Here is a 23288-nt window from a genome sequence, read left to right as displayed (position 1 = left end):
TCTCTGAAGGGCTCAGATGGCCCGGCCAGCTATCCTGGTACACCTGGCACTCAAGTACCCAGGTCAACATGTGCCAGGAATGCAAGCATGTCAACCTGACCTTCACCCAGTGCTGTGTGCTTATGGCCAGATCCAGTGCCAGCATTTACGGTGCTTTCTCTTTAATGCAAATGATAGCCTGCCAAAGAAAAACCCCTGCAGTCAGAACTAGGGAGGATGCCCCTGCAGCAGTTGACTGTTAATTAGATCAAACAGCCTAGAGGCCTGCATTTTCATAGCTGACCTTGATGGAGGAAACAACTGAAGTGTTGTGTGTCAGGGAAAAGAGCCACAGAACTGCTCCATGGTAAATTCCTGCTGGCATTTCAATAAGCAAATACCGCCAACATAGTAAGCGCTGTCCAAAATGACAAGCTCCCAACCTTGGGACAACAAACTCAGCAATGCTGATGGGGAGCAAGGCCCCATGGACAAACATCGGTGCTCTGGAGAGATCAGCAGCCATGTGGAGTCCAAGAACTGGTGGGGAGTGGTCTCCAGATGTGTCCTGGAAACCCAATGCCTTTCCTGACAGAGACTCTTTTTTTCATTTATTTTTTTACTTTTTATTTTGAGATGGAGTCTCGCTTTGTTGCCCAGGCTGGAATCTTGGCTCACTGCAGCCTCCACCTCTCAGGTTCAAGCAATTCTCTGCTTCAGCCTCCTGAGTAGCTGGAATACAGGTGCACGCCACCATGCCCAGCTAATTTTTGTATTTTTAGTAGAGACAGGGTTTTACCATGTTGGCAGGCTGGTCTTGAACTCCTGATCTCAAGAGATCTGTCTGCCTTGGCCTCCCAAAGTGCTGTGATTACAGGCAAGAGTCACCGTGCCTGGCCCAGAGACTCTTTTAGATCAGAAAAATCTTGACCCCATCCCCCTGCCACTGTAAGCACCTTGAACATGGTAAGCATGTGACAACCATTTACTGAGTGAATAAACTAAAAGAAACTCCCAAATGCCACCACCTAAGTCAGTGGCTCATCATTATCACTTGGGAGCTTAGAAGAAAACATAGGCTCAGCCTCACCCTGGGGAACATCAGGTCGGTAGGCCTTGGGGAACGGATATGCGAGTCGCTCCCTGGACAGCTATATTCAAATAAGCTGACTGTGAGCCACAGAGCCAGGGGCAGGGGTTCACTGTGCTCAGTTCTTCTCCCAGCACTATGCTCAGTGCCAGGTATGAATCAGGATCTCATTAAATATGTGTCGAATGCACATCAAAATCTGCAATGCATGGCCTAGGATGAGTTGCCCCTGACCAATCCACAAACCTGTGCTACCCAATGGCTCTGTGCCTCCTCTGTGAGGCAGGACAGCACTGATGGCTCTAAGGGGGAGCTCAGCCCTCTGCCTGGACAGGCCTGGAGCTCTCCCCAGTGGCTCTGCCAAGATGCCCACTCTGTAAAGCCAGGAATCCAGGTGTTGTATTCGTCATCAGGATTCAAGTTTTAAGTGAAAGGCTAAGTTGTTGTCCGTGTGTTACCTGAGTGACTCTCAAACCACCACCCCATCATCAGCTTACCTAGGGATGCAAACTGTTTGTGGAGGGCCAGGCGGGACTGCACCCTGGTCTTCAGAAGTTTCATGGTGGTCTCCATGTGGCTGGCGCTCAGCGAGTGGTCAGCAATCACTGTTTGCTGTGAGGTGAGTGACAGTGAGACACACACACGAGTGCTCCCCCATCCCTTCCTCTGGGCACCATCTCTCTCCTAGGACCTGCCTGCCTGCAACAGCCTGGATTATCCATGCCCCAAGATGGGTACTTTAGACATGGCAGGGTTTATCTGCTATGACAGGCCAGATGCTGAGTCCTGGCAGAAACAACACAGTATGCTGGGTTCTTGAGAAGCTGTGTCCAACTCCTGAGGAAAGGCAGGCTTCTGCTAAGGGGCCAGGCCCCCTGGATTTCTGCTCATGCCTCATATTTGGCACCTGCACACAAGAACAAGGGCAGCAGAGCCTGCAGCCATGAGTCCCAGAGCAAGGACTCAAGCTACCTGGGTCTAGAAGGCTACTAGGCTCAGAGAAAAGGCAAAAGGTACCAAAACTCTTGTAAGTCTAAGACATTTTAGTGTCCTGAGTGGACAGAAGACAGGCCACAGCTCTGAGGGGACACGTTCTGCCAGTTCAAAACTCCAAAGGCCATGACAGGCCTTTTTTTTTTTTTGAGACAGAGTTTTGCTCTTGTTGCCCAGGCTGGAGTGCAGTGGCTTGATCTCGGCTCACTGCAACCTCCACCTCCCTGGTTCAAGTGATTCTCCTGCTTCAGCCTCCTGAACGGCTGGGATTATAGGCACGTGCCACCACACCCAGCTTTTTTGTATTTTTAGTACAGACGCGGTTTCATCATGTTGGCCAGGCTGGTCTTGAACTCCTGACCTCAGGTGATCCACCTGCCTCGGCCTCCCAAAGTACAGGGATTATAGGTGTGAGCCACCATGCCTGGCCTGGCTTTTCTAGAGTCTATACAGGAAGAGAGGAGGTAAGCTCCTCAGCCAAGTAGATGAGATCAGTGTACAGACCTGGGGCTGCTCTTTGGGGAAGTGGAGGCCACCAAGCTTCTGTACCCACAAGTAGGGGTGACCTAGCTCAAGCACATAGTCGCTCAAAGTCAGGATGCTGCAGAAAAGAAAATAAATAAAATTGTGCTGTAAGTCATTTCTGCTGTGGTCCCAGGATACAGCCCTCCTCCAATCCTCCCATGCCCTCCAGACCAGCCAGTCCTGCAGGTTTGGCCATGTTTACAGCCAGGCTGCTGGCAGAGCCCTTCCACTCTGTCAGTTCCCTACTGTGAATTTCATCTCTCTCATATTCACTTTCCTCTTTTTTCCTTTTCTTCTTGCAGCCTCAACTCATAAGCAAATATCAAATACAAAGGCAGTGTACTAATATCTTTATTGGTCTACCAATTTAGAAAATATTTTAAAAATTAATCCTCAGATAATTAAAACGTCAGATTTTTTTTTTTTTTTTTTTTTTTGAGACGGAGTCTCGCGCTGTGTCACCCAGGCTGGAGTGCAGTGGCGCGATCTCGGCTCACTGCAAGCTCCGCCTCCCAGGTTCACGCCATTCTCCTGCCTCAGCCTCCGAGTAGCTGGGACTACAGGCGCCCGCCACCACGCCCGGCTAGTTTTTTGTATTTTTAGTAGAGACGGGGTTTCACCATGTTAGCCAGGATGGTCTCGATCTCCTGACCTCGTGATCCACCCGCCTCGGCCTCCCAAAGTGCTGGGATTACAGGCTTGAGCCACCACGCCCGGCCCAACGTCAGATATTTTTATTGTATCACATATTATTATGCTTCTAGAGGGGTTGTTTTTCTTTTTGTTTTTGTTTTGAGACAGGGTCTGGCTCTGTTTTCCCCAGGCTGCAGTGCACTGGCATGACCATGGCTCACTGCAGCCTCAACCTCCTGGGCTCATGCAATTCTCCCACCTCAGCCTCCCCAGTAGCTGCGACTACAAATGCCTGCCACCACGCCTGGCTAATTTTTGTATTTCTTGTAGAGACAGGGTTTTGCCATGTTGCCCAGGCTGGTCTCGAACTCCTGAGCTCAAGGAATCCACCCGCCTTGGCCTTCCAAAGTGCTGGGATTATAGGCATGAGCCACCACACCCAGCATGTTTCCGAGTTTTTATCCTTCCACCCTTTTCTGTGATCTCCCTTTGCCTTGTAAGCAAGAAAGAACAAGCATTCCCTTCCTATCCTCTAGGTTACCTCTGGCCCTAACAGGTCTCCAGCATTTAGCTTGAGCCACCAGAGAAACTCAGAAGTAGAGAGCTAGGAGAAGAGGAAACTGCTGACTCACCCAACTTTATCAAACTGATACTGATTGGCTGGATTCGGAGTTTTCTTTCCATGATCCCCAGGATACAAGCAACTCAGGACTGAGTCAGGAGACAGCAAGTCACTAGAATAGGAAAAACAGTCCACAGTGAGAATGCAGCCAACATCTTTCTTCAACATAAGCTTGGGCAATTCGGGATGGTAATGCCACATCTCACTGATGCCAGCATTTATTGAAGGCTTTATGCTTGAGGTCATTGCATCCTTACAACCCTATAGGGAGGATTATCATTTCCATTTTATAGAGGAAAAACTCAAGGCTCTAAAAGATATGGCTTGTTCAAGATCACACTGCTAGTAAGTGCTAGAGGTGGGTTTATATTGTCTGATCAAACAGACTAGTACTCTTAATCATTAATTTTTAAAAACTCATCCCTTCAAGATTTATATGGTGCCCAGGGCCTTACCTCAGGGGAGCAAAGTCCCATGACACCAGCAATAGAAATCATTTCAATTTTCATAAAAGCAGAACAGACTCCTTTCTGCTATAGAGAGAACAAGTGTGCAGCTTTGGTGCTATGTCTATCTCACTTTGACCACATCTTATGCTAATCACAGAAAAAGGCCCCCTGTACGTTCCCAGAAAAAGATACAATCACATACATTGGAGACAAGGTGACCCAGCACTACAAGCGGAGAGAAATAGTGATGCTACTGCCACCCACCTGGGATGGTTCGGGCACAGTTTGTCATTAAATGTGACAAGCAAAGAAGAGATAATGTGGGAGGGTAATGCAGTGATTTTATCACAAAGGATGACAAGGCCCATTCTTTCCCTGAACCAAAGGGGGTTCTCCCTCATCTTTCCATGAATAACATCAGGAGCAACTTGGGCAGCACGTGCCTATCCTGCGTTTTGGCCCCAGCATGCCTTCAGGAACTCCACGCTGGGACAGTGCAGGCTTCCAGCTCTTCCCTACTCTGTCTCACTGAGTATCCCTGTTCCCCAAGGTCTTCGCCCCCTTCACCGCCTCAAATGGAGAACTGACTACAAAACAAATAAAACGTTTCAGTCTTTTAGCAAGTGTTTAGGGACTATTACCAACAGACTGAATCAATCTATTAGTAAATAAATAAAACAGAACTAAAACTGCCCACGATGAAGGTTATTAATTGACAAAACCTGAAGAAGGAATCAAACCTTCTTGGCAAAATTTATATCTGCAACATGTGGCTCAAGACAACTGCACTTGGTAAAAATGAACATAAAAGGAAAGGCTATTTATAGTCATAAAAATATAACACCAAAACAAAAAAATTTCTCAACCAGTCAAATCTTATAAAATTTTGATAAAAAATAAGGGATTACAAAAACCTTAGTGGTCGGGTGCAGTGGCTCACGCCTGTAATCCCAGCACTTTGGGAGGCCGAGGAGGGGAGATCACGAGGTCAAGAGATCGAGACCATCTCTACTGAAAATACAAAAATTAGCCCAGCATGGTGGCACGAGCCTGTAGTCCCAGCTACTCGGGAGACTGAGGCAGGAGAATTGCTTGAACCTGGGAGGTGGAGGTTACAGTGAGCTGAGATCGCACCACTGCACTCCGGCCTGGGCGACAGAGCGAGACTCAGCCTCAAAAAAACAAAAAACAAAAAATAAAACATTAACTCTCAAGACTAGCCTGGCCAACATGGCAAAACCCCATCTCCACTAAAAATACAAAAATCAGCTGGGCATGGTGGCTCATGCCTGTAATCTCAGCTACTTGAGAGGCTGAGGCAGGAGAATCATTTGAATTGGGCAGGTGGAGGTTGCAGTGAGCCAAGATCACACCACTGCACTCCAGCCTGGGCGACAGAGAGAGACTCCTTCTCTAAATAAATAAATAAATAAATAAATAAATAAAATGAAATAAAAACATTAACTCTGTCAGGTAGAATTTTAAAAAATTCTCTAATGAATTAACAGATCTAGGCAACAGTTGTCAATGACAGTAACATCACAAAAACTGAGAGAGCCTCTGCTTCTTGATGCAAGTATTCAACAACTATGACACAGTCCTGCCCTCTACCCAACCCACCACCGCAAAAAAAATATAATCCGATCAAGTCTTTAAGCCAACTCCCCGTTCACAAGAACATACAGGGAGAAAGACGAACACATTTAACGTATCCGATACCACAGGGACGTAGTTCTCAAAATCCAGACTAGGTAGAACCTACAGAGCAAACGACCCATTTTCTCCAACAAATAAAAAGATGGTGGAAAGCCCAAGACAATGAATCTTAGGAGAAAACAAAAAAGATGGCAGGACATTCTGATAAGAAGACACTTGAGAGAAGCTTTGCTCATTGGCAATGTATGGGCCTTATCGTGATCCAGACCCAAAACACAAAACTATTAAAAAAAAAAAAAATTGTTTATCTGAAACCCCCCTCCCCCAAAAAAATGTATGAAAAAATCGGGGAAATTAGAACGATAGTACATGATATCCAGGAATTAGTAAGAGAATATATCCTTATGTTTTAATAGATAAATCAATAAAACTGTATGCCAGGTTGGTGTCTTCATGTGGCCAAAGGCAGCCTGGATTTGAGCAAAGGCTTCTGGGCTGGCAGTCCAGAGTCTTGGGCTTTAAGTCCAATGCTGTGATAAGTGGTTGTATGCTCCCTGGACCTCAGTTTCTCTATTTGTAAAATAGGGGGATGAGCTAGACAACACCTGAAGGCCTAAAAGACCTAATCCCAGTTTCACAGTGGCATCTCCTTTTAAGTCTCCTCCCTGTTTGGGGGTCAGAGCCCACCTGCCAATGACAGCAGTGGTACACAGATCTCGCTGACTTTGAATCATAATTCTCCACTCTCTACCTGTGACCTTGAGGCAACCCCTTAACTGTCCAGAGCCTCAGTTAACTCACCTCGTAGAGTTACTGTGAAAGTTACAAGAGTCAATGATGATAAATCAGCTGTCCTTTACCAAGTGCTTCATCTATGCTAAGCATTTGACCTGACTCTTCACAAGCACCCTGGCAGGGGATATTACAATTAACAACCACAGAGCGAGGAAACAGATTCTGAGGCCAGGTATACAGCTTAGTGAAGAGCTGGAGGTGAGCATGCAATAAAGCCAGGCTGCAGCCCTGTTATTAGCATGTAGGGCACCTAAGAAATGAACAAGCAGAACGTTCATGATGAGCTCTACCACAATCTGGGGGCCCTAGAGCTCCTCACTGAACTGAGAGCCCTGGACAGTGTCACTGGGTGCTCAGAAGCAAGCCCGGGGCTCCCTCTGCTGGGGTCAGATGGGAATAGGGTCAGTTTCATCCAGAGCACCCCTGGGGGGGGTCCAACAACACTCTCAGGCACAGCAACCAAAGCTGCTGTGGCCTGAAGGGGATGTGGACTCTAAGAGCAGAGTCTAAAACCCAAGAGACACCATCATCATGGGGAACTGGAAGGGGTGGAAAGAGCCCTGCTCCACCAGGCACCAGAGTTATACCTCCCTAAGCCTCAGTGGTCTTTCTACAGCTGACAGTGGGACTAGGTCAGGGCAGTGCTCTTGTGAATGGAAGATATTTCACCCTCAGGACCCCTTGACCCTTCTTCCCACCCATGTTTGCAGAAGAAGGATGTCATGATTGGGCTGGGTACAGTGACTCATGCCTGGAATTCCAGCACTGAGAGAGGCAGAGACAGGAGGATTGCTTGAGGCCAGGAGTTCAAGACCACCCTGGGCAACATAGCAAGATCCCATTTCTATAAAATAAAAATAGAAAGTCAGCCAGGCATGGTGGCATGCACCTGTAGTCCTAGTTACTCAGGAGGCTGAGGTAGGAGGATCACTACAGCCCAGACGTTTGAGGCCACAGTGAGCTATGATCATGCCATGGTCCTCCAGTCTGGGCAACATAGTGAGACTGTGTATCAACAAAAATATAAATAAAAAAAAAGAACACTGTAGTCAGGGCCTTCCTGGGGAGGCGATGATGGCTGTCATTACTGTGCCTCTGCTCGCTCTTCTCAAAACTCTCACAGGGACCCGCCACAGTCCTCCCACCACCCAGATAAGGACATGGGCTTGGGCTGCGCTGGGGAGCAAAAATCCCAGCACCTTGGGATAGAAAGAGAAAAGGGAAAGAGTGGCCTAAATTTGTCAACCTGCTAATCTCTGCCAAATCTCATTTTCTATTCACACACTTTTCACTAGTAGCAAAAAGCTGGTGCTCTGCCCCACCTACTCAATTTGCAAATATGCTGTTGTCACTTCTATCATCTTCTGTGTAGCAAGAGGACTTCACAAATTAAAGAATGCTTTCTAAGATACCAGCAATGTGCCAGGACTTCTGGTCCATCTGGATACAAGACAAGTCAACACAGCTGTGGACCTCTCCAGAGCCAGAGGGAGGAACCGAGAGCAGCCCCGCAATGAGGCTCTCACCACCTCCCCATCCCGTATGTCACTGCCCAGAGCGCCTGCCCAGTACCCTGCACTGATGGGGGTGATCAGCTCTGTGGCGGTTGTCACTTTGGCTTTTACTGTCATGATGTTGAGGTTCATGAGGTAGTAGAAAGTCAGGTGAAGCACGCTGTCATCTGGAGGGGAGGAAGACGAGAGAATTTATGAGTCAAACGCTCAGAGCAGAATCAACAGAGTCATAGGGAGTAGCAAGGGAGCGGGGTCACGCGTTGAAAACCTAACCACTAGGTATTATGCCTACTACCTGGGTGACGGATCATTCATACCCCAAACCTCAGGACCACGCAAAATAGTGCAACAAACCAGCACATGTACCCCCAGAATCGAAAACAAAAGTTGAAATTATAATAAAAAAAGAAAAAGAAAATCAGAATCATAGAAAAATTCAAACAGACTTTTACAATCATTTACTATAAAAACAAAATTGGCCGGGTGCGGTGGCTCACGCCTGTAATTCCAACACTTTGGGAGGCCGAGGTGGGCGAATCAGGTCAGGAGATCGAGACCATCCTAGCTAACGAAGTGAAACCCCGTCTTTACTAAAAATACAAAAAAATTAGCCGGGCGTGGTGATAGGCGCCTGTAGTCCTAGCTACTCAGGAGGCTGAGGCAGGAGAATGGCGTGGACTCAGGAGGCGGAGCTTGCAGTGAGCTGAGATGACGCCACTGCACTCCAGCCTGGGCAACAGAGCAAGACTCCATGTCAAGAAGGAAAAACAAAAATCACGACAGTAATATAGTAAATAAAAAGAAGCAAAGAGAGCACCTACAAATTCTTTGCTATTTGTCCCACCAACAGGTAGGGCTTAATTTCTCTGCCCTTGAGCATGGGCTGGACTTAGTGACACAGCTTCTAACAAATACAAGATAGAATGGGAACCACGCGAGCAAGGTCAGTATCAGCAGAAATAAGACAGAGATATCAGGTAGCCCTGATATGACATGATAGCAAGGATCTCATCTATGCTATTCTCCCCCAAAATCCATAATCTCAAGTCTAATCAAGGTCATGAAAGACTGAGAAACTGTCACTGCCTGGAGGAGACTTAGAAGCATGGCAACTAAATGCACTTTGAGACCCTGGCTTGGATCCTGGAACATAAAAAGGACATTAATTGAAAAAGGAAGAAACTAAAAAAATTCTGTCATTTAGTTAACAGTATTGGACCAAGGAAATTAAGAGTGGTGTGGATCACTGGTAATCATACCATCTATAATTAAGATGTAACTTTAAGGGAAGCTGAATGAATAGGAACTCATATTATTTTGGCAAGTCTTCTATGAGTCTAAAATTATCTCAAAGTCAGCCACGGTGGTGCATGCTTCAGTCCTAGCTACTTAGGAGGCTGAGGCAGGAGGATTGTTTGAGCCCAGGAGTTCAAGACCAGCCTGGGTAACATGATAAAACCCCATCTCTAAAAAAAATACAAAAATTAACTGGCATGATGGCATGTGCCTGTAGCCCCCGCTACCTGGGAGGCTGAGGTGGGAAGAACGATTGAGCCCAGGAGGTTGAGCTGTAGTGAGCCGTGATCATGCCACTGCACTCCAGACTGGATGACAAGAGTGACACCCTATCACTAAAAACAACCAACCAACCAGCAAAAAGACAACCAGTGTGTAGAGCCTACTTCCATTTGTGTAAAAAATGAAGTGGGAAGTGGATAAATATACGTTTGTATAAAAGCTTCTAGGTGCAAAGAATCTTTCTGGAAAATATATAAGAAGTCTGTAATAATGGTTGCCCTTGGAGGTGAGACCTAGGACTGGTATCTAGGAACCTGGGGTGGGAGGGAAACTTAAATTTTATTGTTAGCTCTTATACTGCTAGAACATTTTATTATGTGGTAGTCTTTCATACAAACCAACTTCAAAACATATACTCTGCAGAATACAAAGTTCTACTTATATTTACCAAATTAAACATGTTGGTCTTATTACTCAAAACCTGTATGCTTTTGCAACTTGTTCTAGATATTTGACTTGCCAGATTCAGAAAGAGGTGTGGTTTTCTCAAGCTTCTGCCTTATGTGACTGGAGTTTTGTTGCTATGTTGTTACGGTTATGACTTAACAACAAAAAGAAACAAATTCCATGCAAAACAATAAGGAAAGACAAAGCAACATGAAATGGGAATCCTTTGTTGGGCAAATAGGCGTCTGGCTCCTGGACCCTCTGCATCTGCAGCTAGGTGAACTCTTAGGTGCTACAGTTCCCCTAAACAAGGTGAGTGTAGCCAGACCTTTGCACTTCAGGTCGAGCATGACGGACAGTGGGTGCCTCTTCAGCATCTCTTTGCGTTTGTCGTCCAACTGAACCCCCAGCGTGGGTCTCCGGCGTTTCTGGACAAAGGAAAGTGCCAAGCTGATGAGCACCGGTCATACCAATCTCCCCTTCCCTCTCCCAACCAGCCAGGCCTTAACCCTACTGCCTGGCACCTGCTGCTTCAGCTAGCTGGGTTGCCAGACTCCCCTCCCAGCAGCCTTTTCTTTCAAACCTCTTTCTTCTGCTTCTAGGGAGGATGGCACCTGCAAACAAGCATGCCCCAGTGCATGCAGCTGCTTGGTGCCCCCATAAAAGAAAATGGTTCTCACCGTGGTCTGCTCCTCCTCAGCATCCGAGTCACTCTCGTCATCTGCAGCCACAGAGAGAAGGCAGCTAGAGGTGAGGGGGCTCCAAATGCTCCCTAAAGCACTCCAACCCACATGGCATAAAGGGGCCCTGACTCTGTCTTTTGTAAATGAGTTTCTCTATAACAAATAATAAATTAACTTGCTGCTTCTTATTCAGTATAGAAAACATGGTGAAGAAAAAAGAAAAAAGGCCTTACTTGCTTTACCTTATTTAATCCACATAACAATCCTACATGAGGTGTTACTATCTGTTTTCACAAATGAATAAGCTGAGGCTCTGAAATGTTAAATACCTTCCTCGGGGTCAGTCAGCTAGTGAGTGGCAGGGCTGAAATCCACGGGCAGCACCTTGTGACTCCGGGAAGTGAGCTCTCTTTCCTGTCTACCCCAGGATGCTAGGACATTCAAGTCAAGCTTCCTGCTACACAGAACCAGTCCAGCTGGTTCTCCAAAGACCAGGACTGCCCTTGGATGGTGACTTGGTGTCGCTGGGGGAGGAATCCCAACCACCACATTACCTTGGGAGTCCTCTGGAGGCTTGAAAAGAGCCTTGGCTTCATCCACACTGCCTTCGATTGCCACAGATAACGTCTTATCTGGGGGGCAAGAAAGAGTCTGGTAGGAAAGCTGCTGAGGAAAGGTGCTAAGCAGCACGAGTAGGCCAGCTCTGGGGCTGCATTTCTCTCACTTCTGCCCAGCTCCTTGCTGACTAAGGGTGGAACGGCAAAAATCCTTGCTCCAGATGAAGGGAAACAAGGTGGGACACTTAAGTCTTTTTTTTCTGTCATTTACTGAGAACAAACAACTTAAGTACAAATTCCTAAACCAACATCACCTGAAACTAGCAGGGAATGCCTCTCTTTTTTGGTGCACACCAAAGCACAGAAATTCAAACTGAGGGCCTAAAGCCACATGGAACTCCTCTGCCAATTGTCTTAGAGATTCTTATCCAGAAATCCACACCTGTCCACATCCCAGAAACAATGACTCTCACCTAAGTGCTTTTTCTTTATTCTACACTATACCAAGCACATGGCTGCCACTGTCTCACTTAACTGGGAGGCAGTAGGACAGTGAATAGGAACTTGGATCTTGCAGTCTAGTCCCAGACCTGAGTCCCCACCTAACCAATTCCCAAACACATGACCTGGAAAGTTATGTCACTGTCTGAGCCTCAGTTTCTGTATCTATGAAATGGGGACTTGAAAAATAGTAGCTGCCGGGCACGGCGGCTCACGCCTGTAATCCCGGCACTTTGGGAGGCCGAGGCAGGTGGATCACCTGAGGTCAGGAGTTTGAGACCAGCCTGGCCAAGATGGCAAAATCCTGTCTATACTAAAAATACAAAAATTAGCTGTGTGTGGCGGCATGTGCCTATAATCCCAGCTACTTGGGAGGCTGAGACAGGAGAACTGCTTGAATCCAGGAAGTGGAGGTTACTGTGAACTGAGATCATGCCACTGCACTGCAGCCTGGGCAACAGAGTGAGACTCTGTCCAAAAAAAAAAAAAAAAAATGGCCGGGCGCGGTGGTTCAAGCCTGTAATCCCAGCACTTTGGGAGGCCGAGGCGGGTGGATCACGAGGTCAGGAGATCGAGACCATCCGGGCTAACATGGTGAAACCCCGTCTCTACTAAAAATACAAAAAACTAGCCGGGCGTGGTGGCGGGCGCCTGTAGTCCCAGCTACTCGGAGGCTGAGGCAGGAGAATGGCGTGAACCTGGGAGGCGGAGCTTGCAGTGAGCCGAGATCGCGCCACTGCACTCCAGCCTGGGTGACACAGCGCGAGACTCCGTCTCAAAAAAAAAAAAAAAAAAAAAAGAAAAATAGTAGCTGCCCCATTAGTGGTGGAGACTGAATGAGCTGATGCTTGTAATTTTAATTATAAAATTATTAAAAATTAATTTTTAGGCTGGGCGTGGTGGCTGATGCCTGGTTGGGAGGCCAAGGAGAGTGGATCACCCAAAGTCAGGAGTTCGAGACCAGCCTGGCCAACATGGTGAAATCCGTCTCTACTAACTATATGAAAATTAGCTGGGCACAATGGTGGGTGCCTGTAACCCCAACTACTTGGGAGGCTGAGGCAGGGAGAATTGCTTGAACCTGGGAGGCAGAGGTTGCAGTGAGCCGAGATCATGCCACTGCACTCCAGCCTGGGTAACAGAGTGAGACTCCGTCTCAGAGAAAAAAAAAAAAAAATTTAATCCTCACAACAACCCTACAGGAGTAATACATTATTATAGCCATTTTTAGATGGGAAACTTAAGGCTCAGAGAAGCTAGACATCACAGCCACATGGCTGATAAACCAGGGTTCAAGACCAGGTCTGTTCAACTTAAGCTTGGCCTCTCCAGCACATAAGCTAACAGCATGTTGCATACACCAGGTGTGACTGTGACACCTTATTGAGTGATGTCTTGGGACCCCCCTCTGAGGGTCCAGTGCTGTGAGGTCAGACAGGCCACCACCTTCCAACTCCACTTTTAAGGGTACAGATAGTCCCAAGAACCTGAAATGGTTTGCCTAGCCGCACAAAAGAGGGATGGCAAACTTCCCCCAAGTGGCTGACCACTGCCTTATCTATGGCAACCCTATGTGAATCACCACCCTTCACCCCAAACAACTAGTTGCTCCCATCAGTCACTGACAAACGCCAGACTATTTTTTTCAGTCATTTAGTATTAGCATTCTACAGGAACATCAGAATGGAACAGGCCAATTTTAAACATAAAAGAAAAGAAAATTACTCACCCTGTCTAGGGGGCTGGGAGGATTTCATATGAGCTGATGATGGAAACAGGAGGGAGAACAAAGGGGAGGGGAGGACCAGAAGGACGAGGAAGACACAAGAAGAGAGACAGTAATGTGTTGGTGCCCATGGTGGGAGAAGAAGCAAGCACTGGTGCAGTATATGTCTGTCTGATGTGGTGGGGTGGGGTTGGGGAGAAAATTTAGGTGCTGGGTGAAAGCTGCATTAGGGCAAAAGGCAGGGTCTCTAAAATTTTCTCAAAACCCTAGCAGAGTCACAGGTTGCCCTCAAGCTTAATGAGGACATATCTAACCTGGAAATCTACAACAAAGGCATGCAGCCTGATTCAAGGCATGGTGAAAGCCTGGGAGAGCTGGCTGAGACCTGTATTCACCAGGCACCCCCACCCTGAAGCAGAGCAAGAGGCACTGATCTAACTGCCAAGCGTGCCTTGATGGGGTGAGCACCTGGGAGCCCAGATAGGCTGCCTGGGCTCTGCACCCAACAGCTGTCCAGTCAGGCTCATGAATGACTCAAAGCCACCCATTGTGAAACACCCATCAGGTATTAATTCAGCCTTAGGCCGGTTGGTCAGAGCAGCCATGCTGGGCAATGCAGAGGAAAGAAAGCTTCTGTCACCTGAGGGCTTCGGGGCAGGACTGAGAAATTTCCTGAGCACGTACTGCTTCCAACTGATTCACTCGGCCCCAGCTGCTGCTCCCACAGCCCCTCGTCCTCACCCAGCCCCCATACTCACCACAGGCCTGCCCATACGCAGTGGCCTGAACAAAGAGGACATAGAGGGGAGGCGGCAGGTGCCTGGCTGTCTCATACTGCTTGTGAGCCTGGTCGAATGGCATAAACAGGTACTCCTGCACCGGAAGGGAAGCCTGCACACAAGAGACAGATTTTTGTTCTTCCTTTTTTAGCCAGTCCACACAGGAACAAGTGGCTACTGAGTGACTATAAACCATTGTTTATAAAAGTGATACATGATAAACTAATAGAACTAATAGGTGGATAAAAGCTCAATATAAACAAAATTATATTTCTTTATACTAGCAACAAACAGTAAGAAAATAAAATTGTTTTATTTTACTTACTGTCAGGGTACCCTAGCTCATGCCCATAGTCCCAGCACTTTGGGAGGCTGAGGCAGGAGGATCACTTGAGGCCAGGAGTTCAAGAGCAGCCTGGGTAACTTAATGAGATGCCATTTCCATAAAAATAAAAATCAATTAAAAAAAAAAAGAAATTATAAAAAGATGCCATTTCAATGCCATCAATAAAACATCAAATAAGAATAAACAGGCTGGGCATAGTGGCTCACGCCTATAATCCCAGCACTTTGGAAGGCTGAGGCAGGAGGATCACCTGAGGTCGGAGATCGAGATCAGCGTGACCGACATGGAGAACCCTGTCTCTACTAAAAAAAAAACAAAATTAGGCCGGGCGCGGTGGCTCAAGCCTGTAATCCCAGCACTTTGGGAGGCCGAGACGGGCGGATCACGAGGTCAGGAGATCGAGACCATCCTGGCTAACATGGTGAAACCTCGTCTCTACTAAAAAATACAAAAAACTAGCCGGGCGCGGTGGCGGGCGCCTGTAGTCCCAGCTACTCGGAAGGCTGAGGCAGGAGAATGGCGTGAACCCGGGAGGCGGAGCTTGCAGTGAGCAGAGATCCGGCCACTGCACTCCAGCCTGGGCGGCCGAGCGAGGCTGCCTGACCGAGACTCCGTCTCAAAAAAAAAAAAAAAAAATTAGCTGGGCGTAGTAGCATATGCCTGTAATCCCAGCTACTCGGGAGGCTGAGGCAGGAGAATCACTTGAACCCGGGAAGTGGAGGTTGCGGTGAGCCAAGATCGTGCCATTGCACTCCAGCCTGGGCAACAAGAACAAAACTCTGTCTCAAAAAACAAACAAACAAAAAACAATAAACAAGCAGGCTGGGCACAGTGGCTTATGCCTATAATCCCAGCACTTTGGGATGCCAAGGCAGGTGGATCACCTGAGGTCAGGAGTTTGAGACCAGCCTGGCCAACATGGTAAAACCCGATCTCTGCTAAAAATACAAAAATTGGCCAAGTGTGGTGGCACGCACCTGTAATCCCAGCTACTCGGGAGACTGAGGCAGAAGAATTGCTTGAACCTGGGAGACAGAGGTTGCAGTGAGCCAAGATTGTACCACTGTACTCCAGCCTGGGCAACAGAGCAAGATTCTGCCTCAAAATAAAATAAAATAAATAAAATAAAATACAATAAAATATAAAATAAAATAAACAAATGAAAGGCATATAAGCCTCTACACAAAAACCTGAGAAATGAAAAGTCTAAAATAAGTGGATACATATGAATGTCAATGGCCTGGAAGACTCAAATATTGTCCAGGTAACAATTTATTCTAAAGTGGTCTGCTGATTCAATGCAATCCCAATCAAAATCCCAGCAGGTAAGAACAGACAATCTCATTCTGAAACTTATACGTAAATGCAAAGGGCCAAGAATAACCAAGACAATCCTGAAGAATTAGGTTGCAACTGTGCATCGAGACTTCTGATAAAGCCACAGTAAATAAGATGGTGTGATACTGTGCACGGATGGACACAGAGATTACACACATATCCACATGTACAAAGACATTTGATTTGTGACAAAAGTGGCACTACAGAGCAGTGCGAAGAGAATGTCTTCAATAAATGGTCAGCTAAATACCTATGTGGAAAGAAAAAAATGAATCTTTACCCTTAACTTACACTACATACAAAATCACTTCCAGGATGACTACAGATTTAAATAGACAGATTTCTTAAACAAGACACAAAAAAAGTACTAACCATAAAGGAAAAGAATAATTAGTAAAATTAGGAACATGCACTCATTAAAAGATACCATTAGCAAAGTGAAAAGGCAGGAGGTTACAGAACGGGAAAGATCTGGGAAAACACTCATCTCCAGGCAACCCAAAAGAAAAACAGGCAAGAGACTTGCCTAGGCCCATCCCAAGAGGTTATCCAAAAGGCAAAACGTGCTGTGTTCAACATCACTAGTCCTCAGGGAAATAAAAATTAAAACTATAATGAGATCCTCCAGAGTAGCCAAAATTAAGGAGACTGAGAGTATCAAATGTTGACAAGGATGTAGAACAATTAGAACTTTCATATGGTGCTGGTGGGAATTCCTGTAAATCGGTACAATCACTTTAAAAAACTGTTTCAATGTCTACAAAAGCTAAATATATGTATAACATACTGTATGACCTAGCAATTTCATTCCTGGATATATATTCAACAGACAGATGTACACATGTATGCCAAAGCACACGTATAAGAATGCTCATAGCAGCATTATTCAAATGGCCCTAAGCTGGAAACAACCAAATACTAAACATTAGTGAAAACAAACTCCTGCACTCATAATAGATCAGATGAATCTTAGAAACATACTGCTGAACAAAAGAAGCCAGATATAGGAGTATATACTATGATTCTCTTTGTATAGAGTTCAAAAACAGGCAAAACGAACCTAGATGTTAGATGTCAAGATTATGGTTACTGGGGTGTGGGGGAAGATAGGGACTGGGAGGGGGAATAAAGGAGCTTCCAGGAAATTGTTAACGTTCTTTCTCTTGGATTTTGGGTGCTGGTTACACAGATGTGTTTCTTAGTGAATATTCATTGAGCCATATACTTGTGAGTTACATGCTTTTCTGTATATACAATTCTGTTTTAAAGTAATACATTGTACACTGTTTTTAAAAGTTGTATTCAAGACCTTAGGCAATGAATTCAGGTTTTGTTTCAGAGATTTTATTTGTGTGCTTCTCTTCTGTTTTTTTCTTTTTTTTCTTGACTCAGGAAAGACTGAACTAGATCGCTTTGAGTTTCAAGTTTGCAGACTCTGTGCAGTGCATGAGGATCAATTGCACAATACATAAAGTAAAATGAAAAGCATTTTAGGCCGGGCATGGTGGCTCATGCCTGTAATCCCAGCACTTTGAGAGGCTGAGGCAGGCGGATCACGAGGTCAGGAGATCGAGACCATCCTGGCTAACACAGTGAAACCCCATATCTACTAAAAATACAAAACAAAAAATTAGTTGGGCGTGGTGGCAGGCACTTGTAGTCCCAGCTACTTGGGAGGCTGAGGCAGGACAACGGCATGAACCCGGGAGGCAGAGCTTGCAGTGAGCTGAGATTGCACCACTGTACTCCAGCCTGGGCAACAGAGTGAGACTCTGTCTCAAAAAAAAAAAAAAAAAAAAAGCATTTATTTTAGGCCAGGCGTGGGGGCTCATGCCTGTAATCCCAGTACTTTGGGAGGCCGAGGCAGGCGGATCACCTGAGGTCAGGAGTTCAAGACTACTGGCCAACATGGTGAAACCCTATCTCTACTAAAAATACAAAAATTAGCCAGGTGTGGTGGCAGGCGCCTGTAAACCCAGCTACTCGGGAGGCTGAGGCAGGAGAATCGCTTGAACCTGGGAGGCAGAGGTTGCAGTGAGCCGAGATGGCGCCACTCCACTCCAGCCTGGGCAACAAAGCAACTGTCTCAAAAAAAAAAAGGCATCTTAAAGTCATGGGGGGCAGTGGCAAAGGTGGGTAAGGAAAAGGGGAAAAAAAGTGGTATTCAAGTTTGTAAAACAAAAGCTCCCAGTTCCCAGTCCTCAAGGTAGCTGCTAATGGTTTGGTATAAATATAGACTTTTCCAAGTATATACCCAACTCCTATATGTATATATCCCTACAGATACTTTGTAAACTAAGATATAGAAATGAGCTTATACTATATGTTCTACAACTTGCATTTTTTTGTTTAATAATATGACAGATCTTCTTCCATATTTCAGTTATTCTGTCAGTGGTTCGATATCAGTAGTTTGATTCCATACTTTCATCATAGCTCTAAGGCTGTACCATACAAGAATTTATTTAACGTGTACCCATTTAGAAAGTTTCTAGGTAACAAGAGAAAATTTAACCATGCAGAAGCTTTGGTCAAGTACAACCAAAACTTTTAATTTCTGCTCTGTCACCCAGGCTGGAGCGATCCTCCTGCCTCAGCCTTCCAAGTAGCTGGGACAACAGGCACGTGCCACCATGACCAGTTAATTTTTTTTTGTAGAGGTGGGGTCTCCCGATATTGCCCAGGCTGGTCTCAAACTCCTGGGCTCAAGTGATCCTCCCTCCTCAGCCACCCGAAGTGCTAGGATTACAGGCATGAGGCACTGCAAGCAGTCAACGACTCTCCTTCCACACTTAGAGGTGAAGAAAGGAAATATAGAGATTGCCAAATCCTAAGAAAATAAGCAAATTTATCTCTAGGATCCTTTTACAAAGTTCTTTCATATTAGCCATCTACCTTGCTTCACAAAATTATAAGGATTTACACCAAATCTGGCTTCGCAAAGCAAATGAAAAGTGGGCCACCTATACAGAAAGACATTATATTTTACAGGCAAAGTGTGGACGCTTCCTCATGAGTAAAGTTTTTTTCAGAGTGAGAAGATCTGTTGAGCAGTCTGACCCTGAAGCGTAGTCAGGGGGATCAAACAGACATCCACAAGAAGCAAGTTTAGATGCCTGGAGATTGTGAGGCCAGTGGGGGCCATGCAGGGGGTAAACCAAATTTACACAGTCTGAGAAAGTATGCTACCCAGAGGAGACTCTGGATGAAAATACCCAGGTCAATGCATGTATATATTCCTGAGGCCAGCACTTCTTCCTCCCAGACACAAGCTTATCACACCAACTGGGTAGGGATGCAGACAAGGCCATCCTTATACTATACTCTAATTTAGGGTAATAGACCTGGCAAAGCTCAAAGGGTGACATGGTGTCTGGCAGCGCCTGGTCAGTGGTGAAGGCAAAGCAAAAGGCCAGCGGGCCCCACCTGCATGATGCTGTTGAGGCGGGGCTGGAGGCTGCTCAGGTACTCCTTCTTCACCTCAATCTCCTTGAGAATCTTCTCCTTGTTGGATAGGCACTCTCGGTACTTCTCTGCCAGCCTGTGGGGGGAGGAACGAGCATTGTCACCTGATATCCCCCTGTGATACCTCAACACGCCTGTTCACCGTCAGACTCCACCTAATGGTAGCAGCCATGATTAACTGCTAATGTTTATCCAGCACTCAATGTGTGCCAGGTACTTTGGTGAGTTCTTTACAAGCATAATTACATTTAATCCTTATAAAGACCCTGGAAAACGGGGACTTTTCTTATCCCCAAAGGAGGAAACCAAGGCTCAGGCAAGTAGATCACTTGCCCAAGGGCATCCAGCCAAGAACAAACACTGTGCTGGGCTTTGGATTCATGTCTCTTGCTCTCCAGAGGCTCTGTCTGCTCTGTAACCACTAGGGGATACACATGCCATCTTCTGTTCCATTTCTTGCTTGAGAGGTAAGACCTAAAACTTTCATAAACATGGACTTAGCGGCTATATAACCCAAAAGAGGCCCATGGACTGGCCTGGTTGGGACAGGGTGGGAACAGATTCTGGACCAGTGCCACAAGAATGCAGCACTGACAGCTGAGTCTGTGCCCAGCACAATCAGTGGACTGGACAATGGAGTGATAGGCCAGCCCCATTTGCTAAGACACTGACACAAATTTCCTAAGAACCAGACTCGGTTGGGCACGGTGGCTCACGCCTGTAATCCCAGCACTTTGGGAGGCCCAGGCAGGCGGATCACCTGAGGTCAAGAGTTCGAGACCAGCCTGGCCAACATGGTGAAACCCCGTCTCTACTAAAAAAATTAGCCGGGCACAGTGGCATGCGCCTGTAATCCCAGCTACTCAGGAGGCTGAGGCAGGAGAACTGCCTGAAGCCAGGAGGCGGATGTGTCAGTGAGACGAGATAGCACCACTGCATTCCAGCCTGGGAAACAGAGCAAGACTCCATCTCAAAAAAAAGAAAAAAAGAACCAGATTCATGCTTACTAAATTCATAATATGAACCGAAAACAGAGAATACATTCCATAACAGAAAAAGGCAAGTATACAGCCACTTCACCAACAAAAAACCAGAACAAATGTGCCAATCAAAAGCCCTAGTATTCTTGTACAAATATGAAAGGGGAAAAAGTTACCATGAATGGAAAGGATGCAACCATGAAAAGTTCATTACAGAAAAAAAAACAAAACCACTGTATTTTTAGAATGACTTCGATTAAAACACATAGTACTGGCCAGACACAGTGGCTCATGCCTAAAATCCCAGCACTTTGGGAGCCCAAGGCAGGTGGATCACCTGAGGTCAGGAGTTTGAGACCAGCCTGGCCAACATGGTGAAACCCCCGTCTTTATTAAAAATACAAAAATTGGCTGGGCGTGGTGGCTCATACCTGTAAATTCCAACACTTTGGGAGGCTGGCGGGCGAAACATGAGGTCAAGAGATAGAGACCATCTTGGCCAACATGGTGAAACCCCGCTTCTACTAAAAATACAAAAATTAGCTGGGCATGGTGGAACATGCCTGTACTCCCAGCTACTTGGGAGGCTGAGAGGCAGGAGAATTGGTTGAACCAGGGAGGCGGAGGTTGCAGTGAGCCGAGATCACGCCATTGCATTCCAGCCTGGGCGACGAGAGTGAAACTCCATGTCAAAAAAATAAATAAATAAAACTCTTTATTAGTATAGAAAAGTTTATACCTAAAGTGTGACTTGAAGTATTATTTATGACAGCAAAAAAAAATGGAAACAACCTAAAATCCAAGAGGGGAATAATTTTGTGAATTTTTCTATACACTAGGATATACACTAGAATGTTGCACAACCTCCTGAAAAAACGTTTACAAAGCTTTATGCCACAGGCATACATTTATAGATAAGGGGGGGAAAGGCAAAATACAAAATTAGATTTATGGTACAAAAGATAAGGTCTTCAGCATTAAAATTTGAAAGAGAGACCAGGCATGGTAACTCACACCTATAATCCCAGCACTTGGGGAGGCCAAGGTGGGAGAATCACTTGAAGCCAGGAGTTCAAGACCAGCTTGGGTAACAGAGTGAGACCCCTGCTCTACAAAAATAAAAATATTAGCCAGGCATGGTGGCAGGCACCCATAGTCTTGGCTACTTGGGAGGCTGAAGCAGAAGGATCACTTGAGCCCAGGATGTCAAGGCTGAAGTGAGTCGTCATCATGCCCCAGTGCTCCATCCTGAGCAATAGAGTGAAATGCCATCTCTTTTAAAAAAAAAAAAAAACAGGGGGCCAGGCTCAGTGGCTCACACCTGTAATCCCAGCACTTTGGGAGGCCAAGACAGGCAGATCAGTTGAGATCAGGAGTTCGAGATCAGCCTAGCCAACATGGTAAAATCCCGTCTCTACAAAAAATACAAATAATAGATGGGCATGGTGGTGTGCACCTACCACCCAGCTCCTTGGGAGGCTGAGGACTGACAATCACTTAAAGCCGGGAGGTGGAAGTTGCAGTGAACTGAGGTCACGCCACTGCACTCCAGCCTGGGAGACAGAGTGAGACTCCATCTCAAAAAAAAAAATGCCCTTAAGCAATTATAACCCCAACCCCATCCATGATGAGGTTGGTGAAGTTTAAACTATCCAGTGTGAATTAATCATAAAATGGATTTGGTCTTAGAAACTATTCTGAGAGTTCCATAGTGCTTTGCTGCATTATCCTGGGTCATGACAAAGCACTGACACTTTATGGTTAAAAGGTCAGGAAGGGGCCGGGCACGGTGGCTCAAGCCTGTAAACCCAGCACTTTGGGAGGCCAAGACAGGCGGATCACGAGGTCAGGAGATTGAGACCATCCTGGCTAACACGGTGAAACCCCGTCTCTACCAAAAAATATAAAAAAAAAAAACTAGCCAGGCGAGGTGGCAGGCGCCTGTAGTCCCAGCTACTCGGGAGGCTGAGGCAGGAGAATGGCGTAAACTCGGGAGGCGGAGCTTGCAGTGAGCTGAGATCTGGCCACTGCACTCCAGCCCGGGCGACAGAATGAGACTCCATCTCAAAAAAGAAAAAAAAAAGGTCAGGAAGGAGGAAATGCTACCTTTTCCGCTGCTCCAGCTCCCAGTCTAGACGTGCCAGTGTTTGCTGGTGAGGGTCTCCCATGGTGACTTCGGCCTTGCTGATATCTGGTGGAGCCTCCTTATAAAACTCCTCTAAACTGACCAGATCAATTTCTTCGTGCTTCGACCTACAGACAAAAACATGACATTGTGCTGCCGTTCTCAGGAAACAAAATTGTAGTTTAAGTAAAATTGTAGTTTAAGTTCCACTATATTCTGGGTTTGTCAGTTTCCATTTGCATGATGATTACAGACCAGTGCATCATATTATTTTGTTTTTGATACCTTTTTAATTTTGAAATAGTTTAAGACTCCAAGAAGTTTCAAAAATAATACTGAGAATTTATTTCCTCCATGTACCCTTCACCCAAGTTCCCCCAATGATACTAACTTATCTAACCACATTATACATTGTCAAAACCAGGAACTGACAATGGTACAATATTATTAACTCAAGTACAGACCTGATGCAGATTTCACCTTTATTCGTATTTAACTTTTACTAGGTAATGATTTTGTGGAACAGATAAAGATGTCTCTCAAAAATCAGCATCAGGGATGGGCACG

At 46.1% G+C, this 23288-nt stretch overlaps 1 protein-coding gene across 5 annotated transcripts in view; it reads right to left on the bottom strand.

Annotated features, from left to right (window-relative positions):
- The window catches only part of THOC5 (THO complex 5), a 41785-nt gene that overhangs the window by 6320 nt on the left and 12177 nt on the right, over positions 1-23288 (bottom strand). For 4 of the 5 annotated variants that reach the window (XM_009217052.2, XM_009217053.2, XM_021921437.2 and 1 more), the window contains 11 exons: positions 22703-22849; positions 19578-19692; positions 14447-14579; positions 13692-13724; positions 11459-11536; positions 10902-10942; positions 10550-10649; positions 8315-8423; positions 3853-3954; positions 2567-2663; positions 1567-1681 (listed from right to left, as the gene is read on the bottom strand). In XM_009217052.2, coding sequence (XP_009215316.1) covers positions 1567-1681; positions 2567-2663; positions 3853-3954; positions 8315-8423; positions 10550-10649; positions 10902-10942; positions 11459-11536; positions 13692-13724; positions 14447-14579; positions 19578-19692; positions 22703-22849 — 1070 coding nt within the window. The remainder of the gene's footprint in view (positions 1-1566; positions 1682-2566; positions 2664-3852; positions 3955-8314; positions 8424-10549; positions 10650-10901; positions 10943-11458; positions 11537-13691; positions 13725-14446; positions 14580-19577; positions 19693-22702; positions 22850-23288) is intronic. The other variant, XM_009217055.2, reaches the window with a different exon arrangement.

Source organism: Papio anubis, chromosome 16 (genome assembly GCF_008728515.1).
Source record: "Papio anubis isolate 15944 chromosome 16, Panubis1.0, whole genome shotgun sequence".
NCBI classification, from domain to species: Eukaryota; Metazoa; Chordata; class Mammalia; order Primates; family Cercopithecidae; genus Papio; species Papio anubis.
The sequence above is the reverse complement of the archived record's forward strand: the minus strand, read 5'-3'. Positions and strand labels throughout refer to the sequence as shown.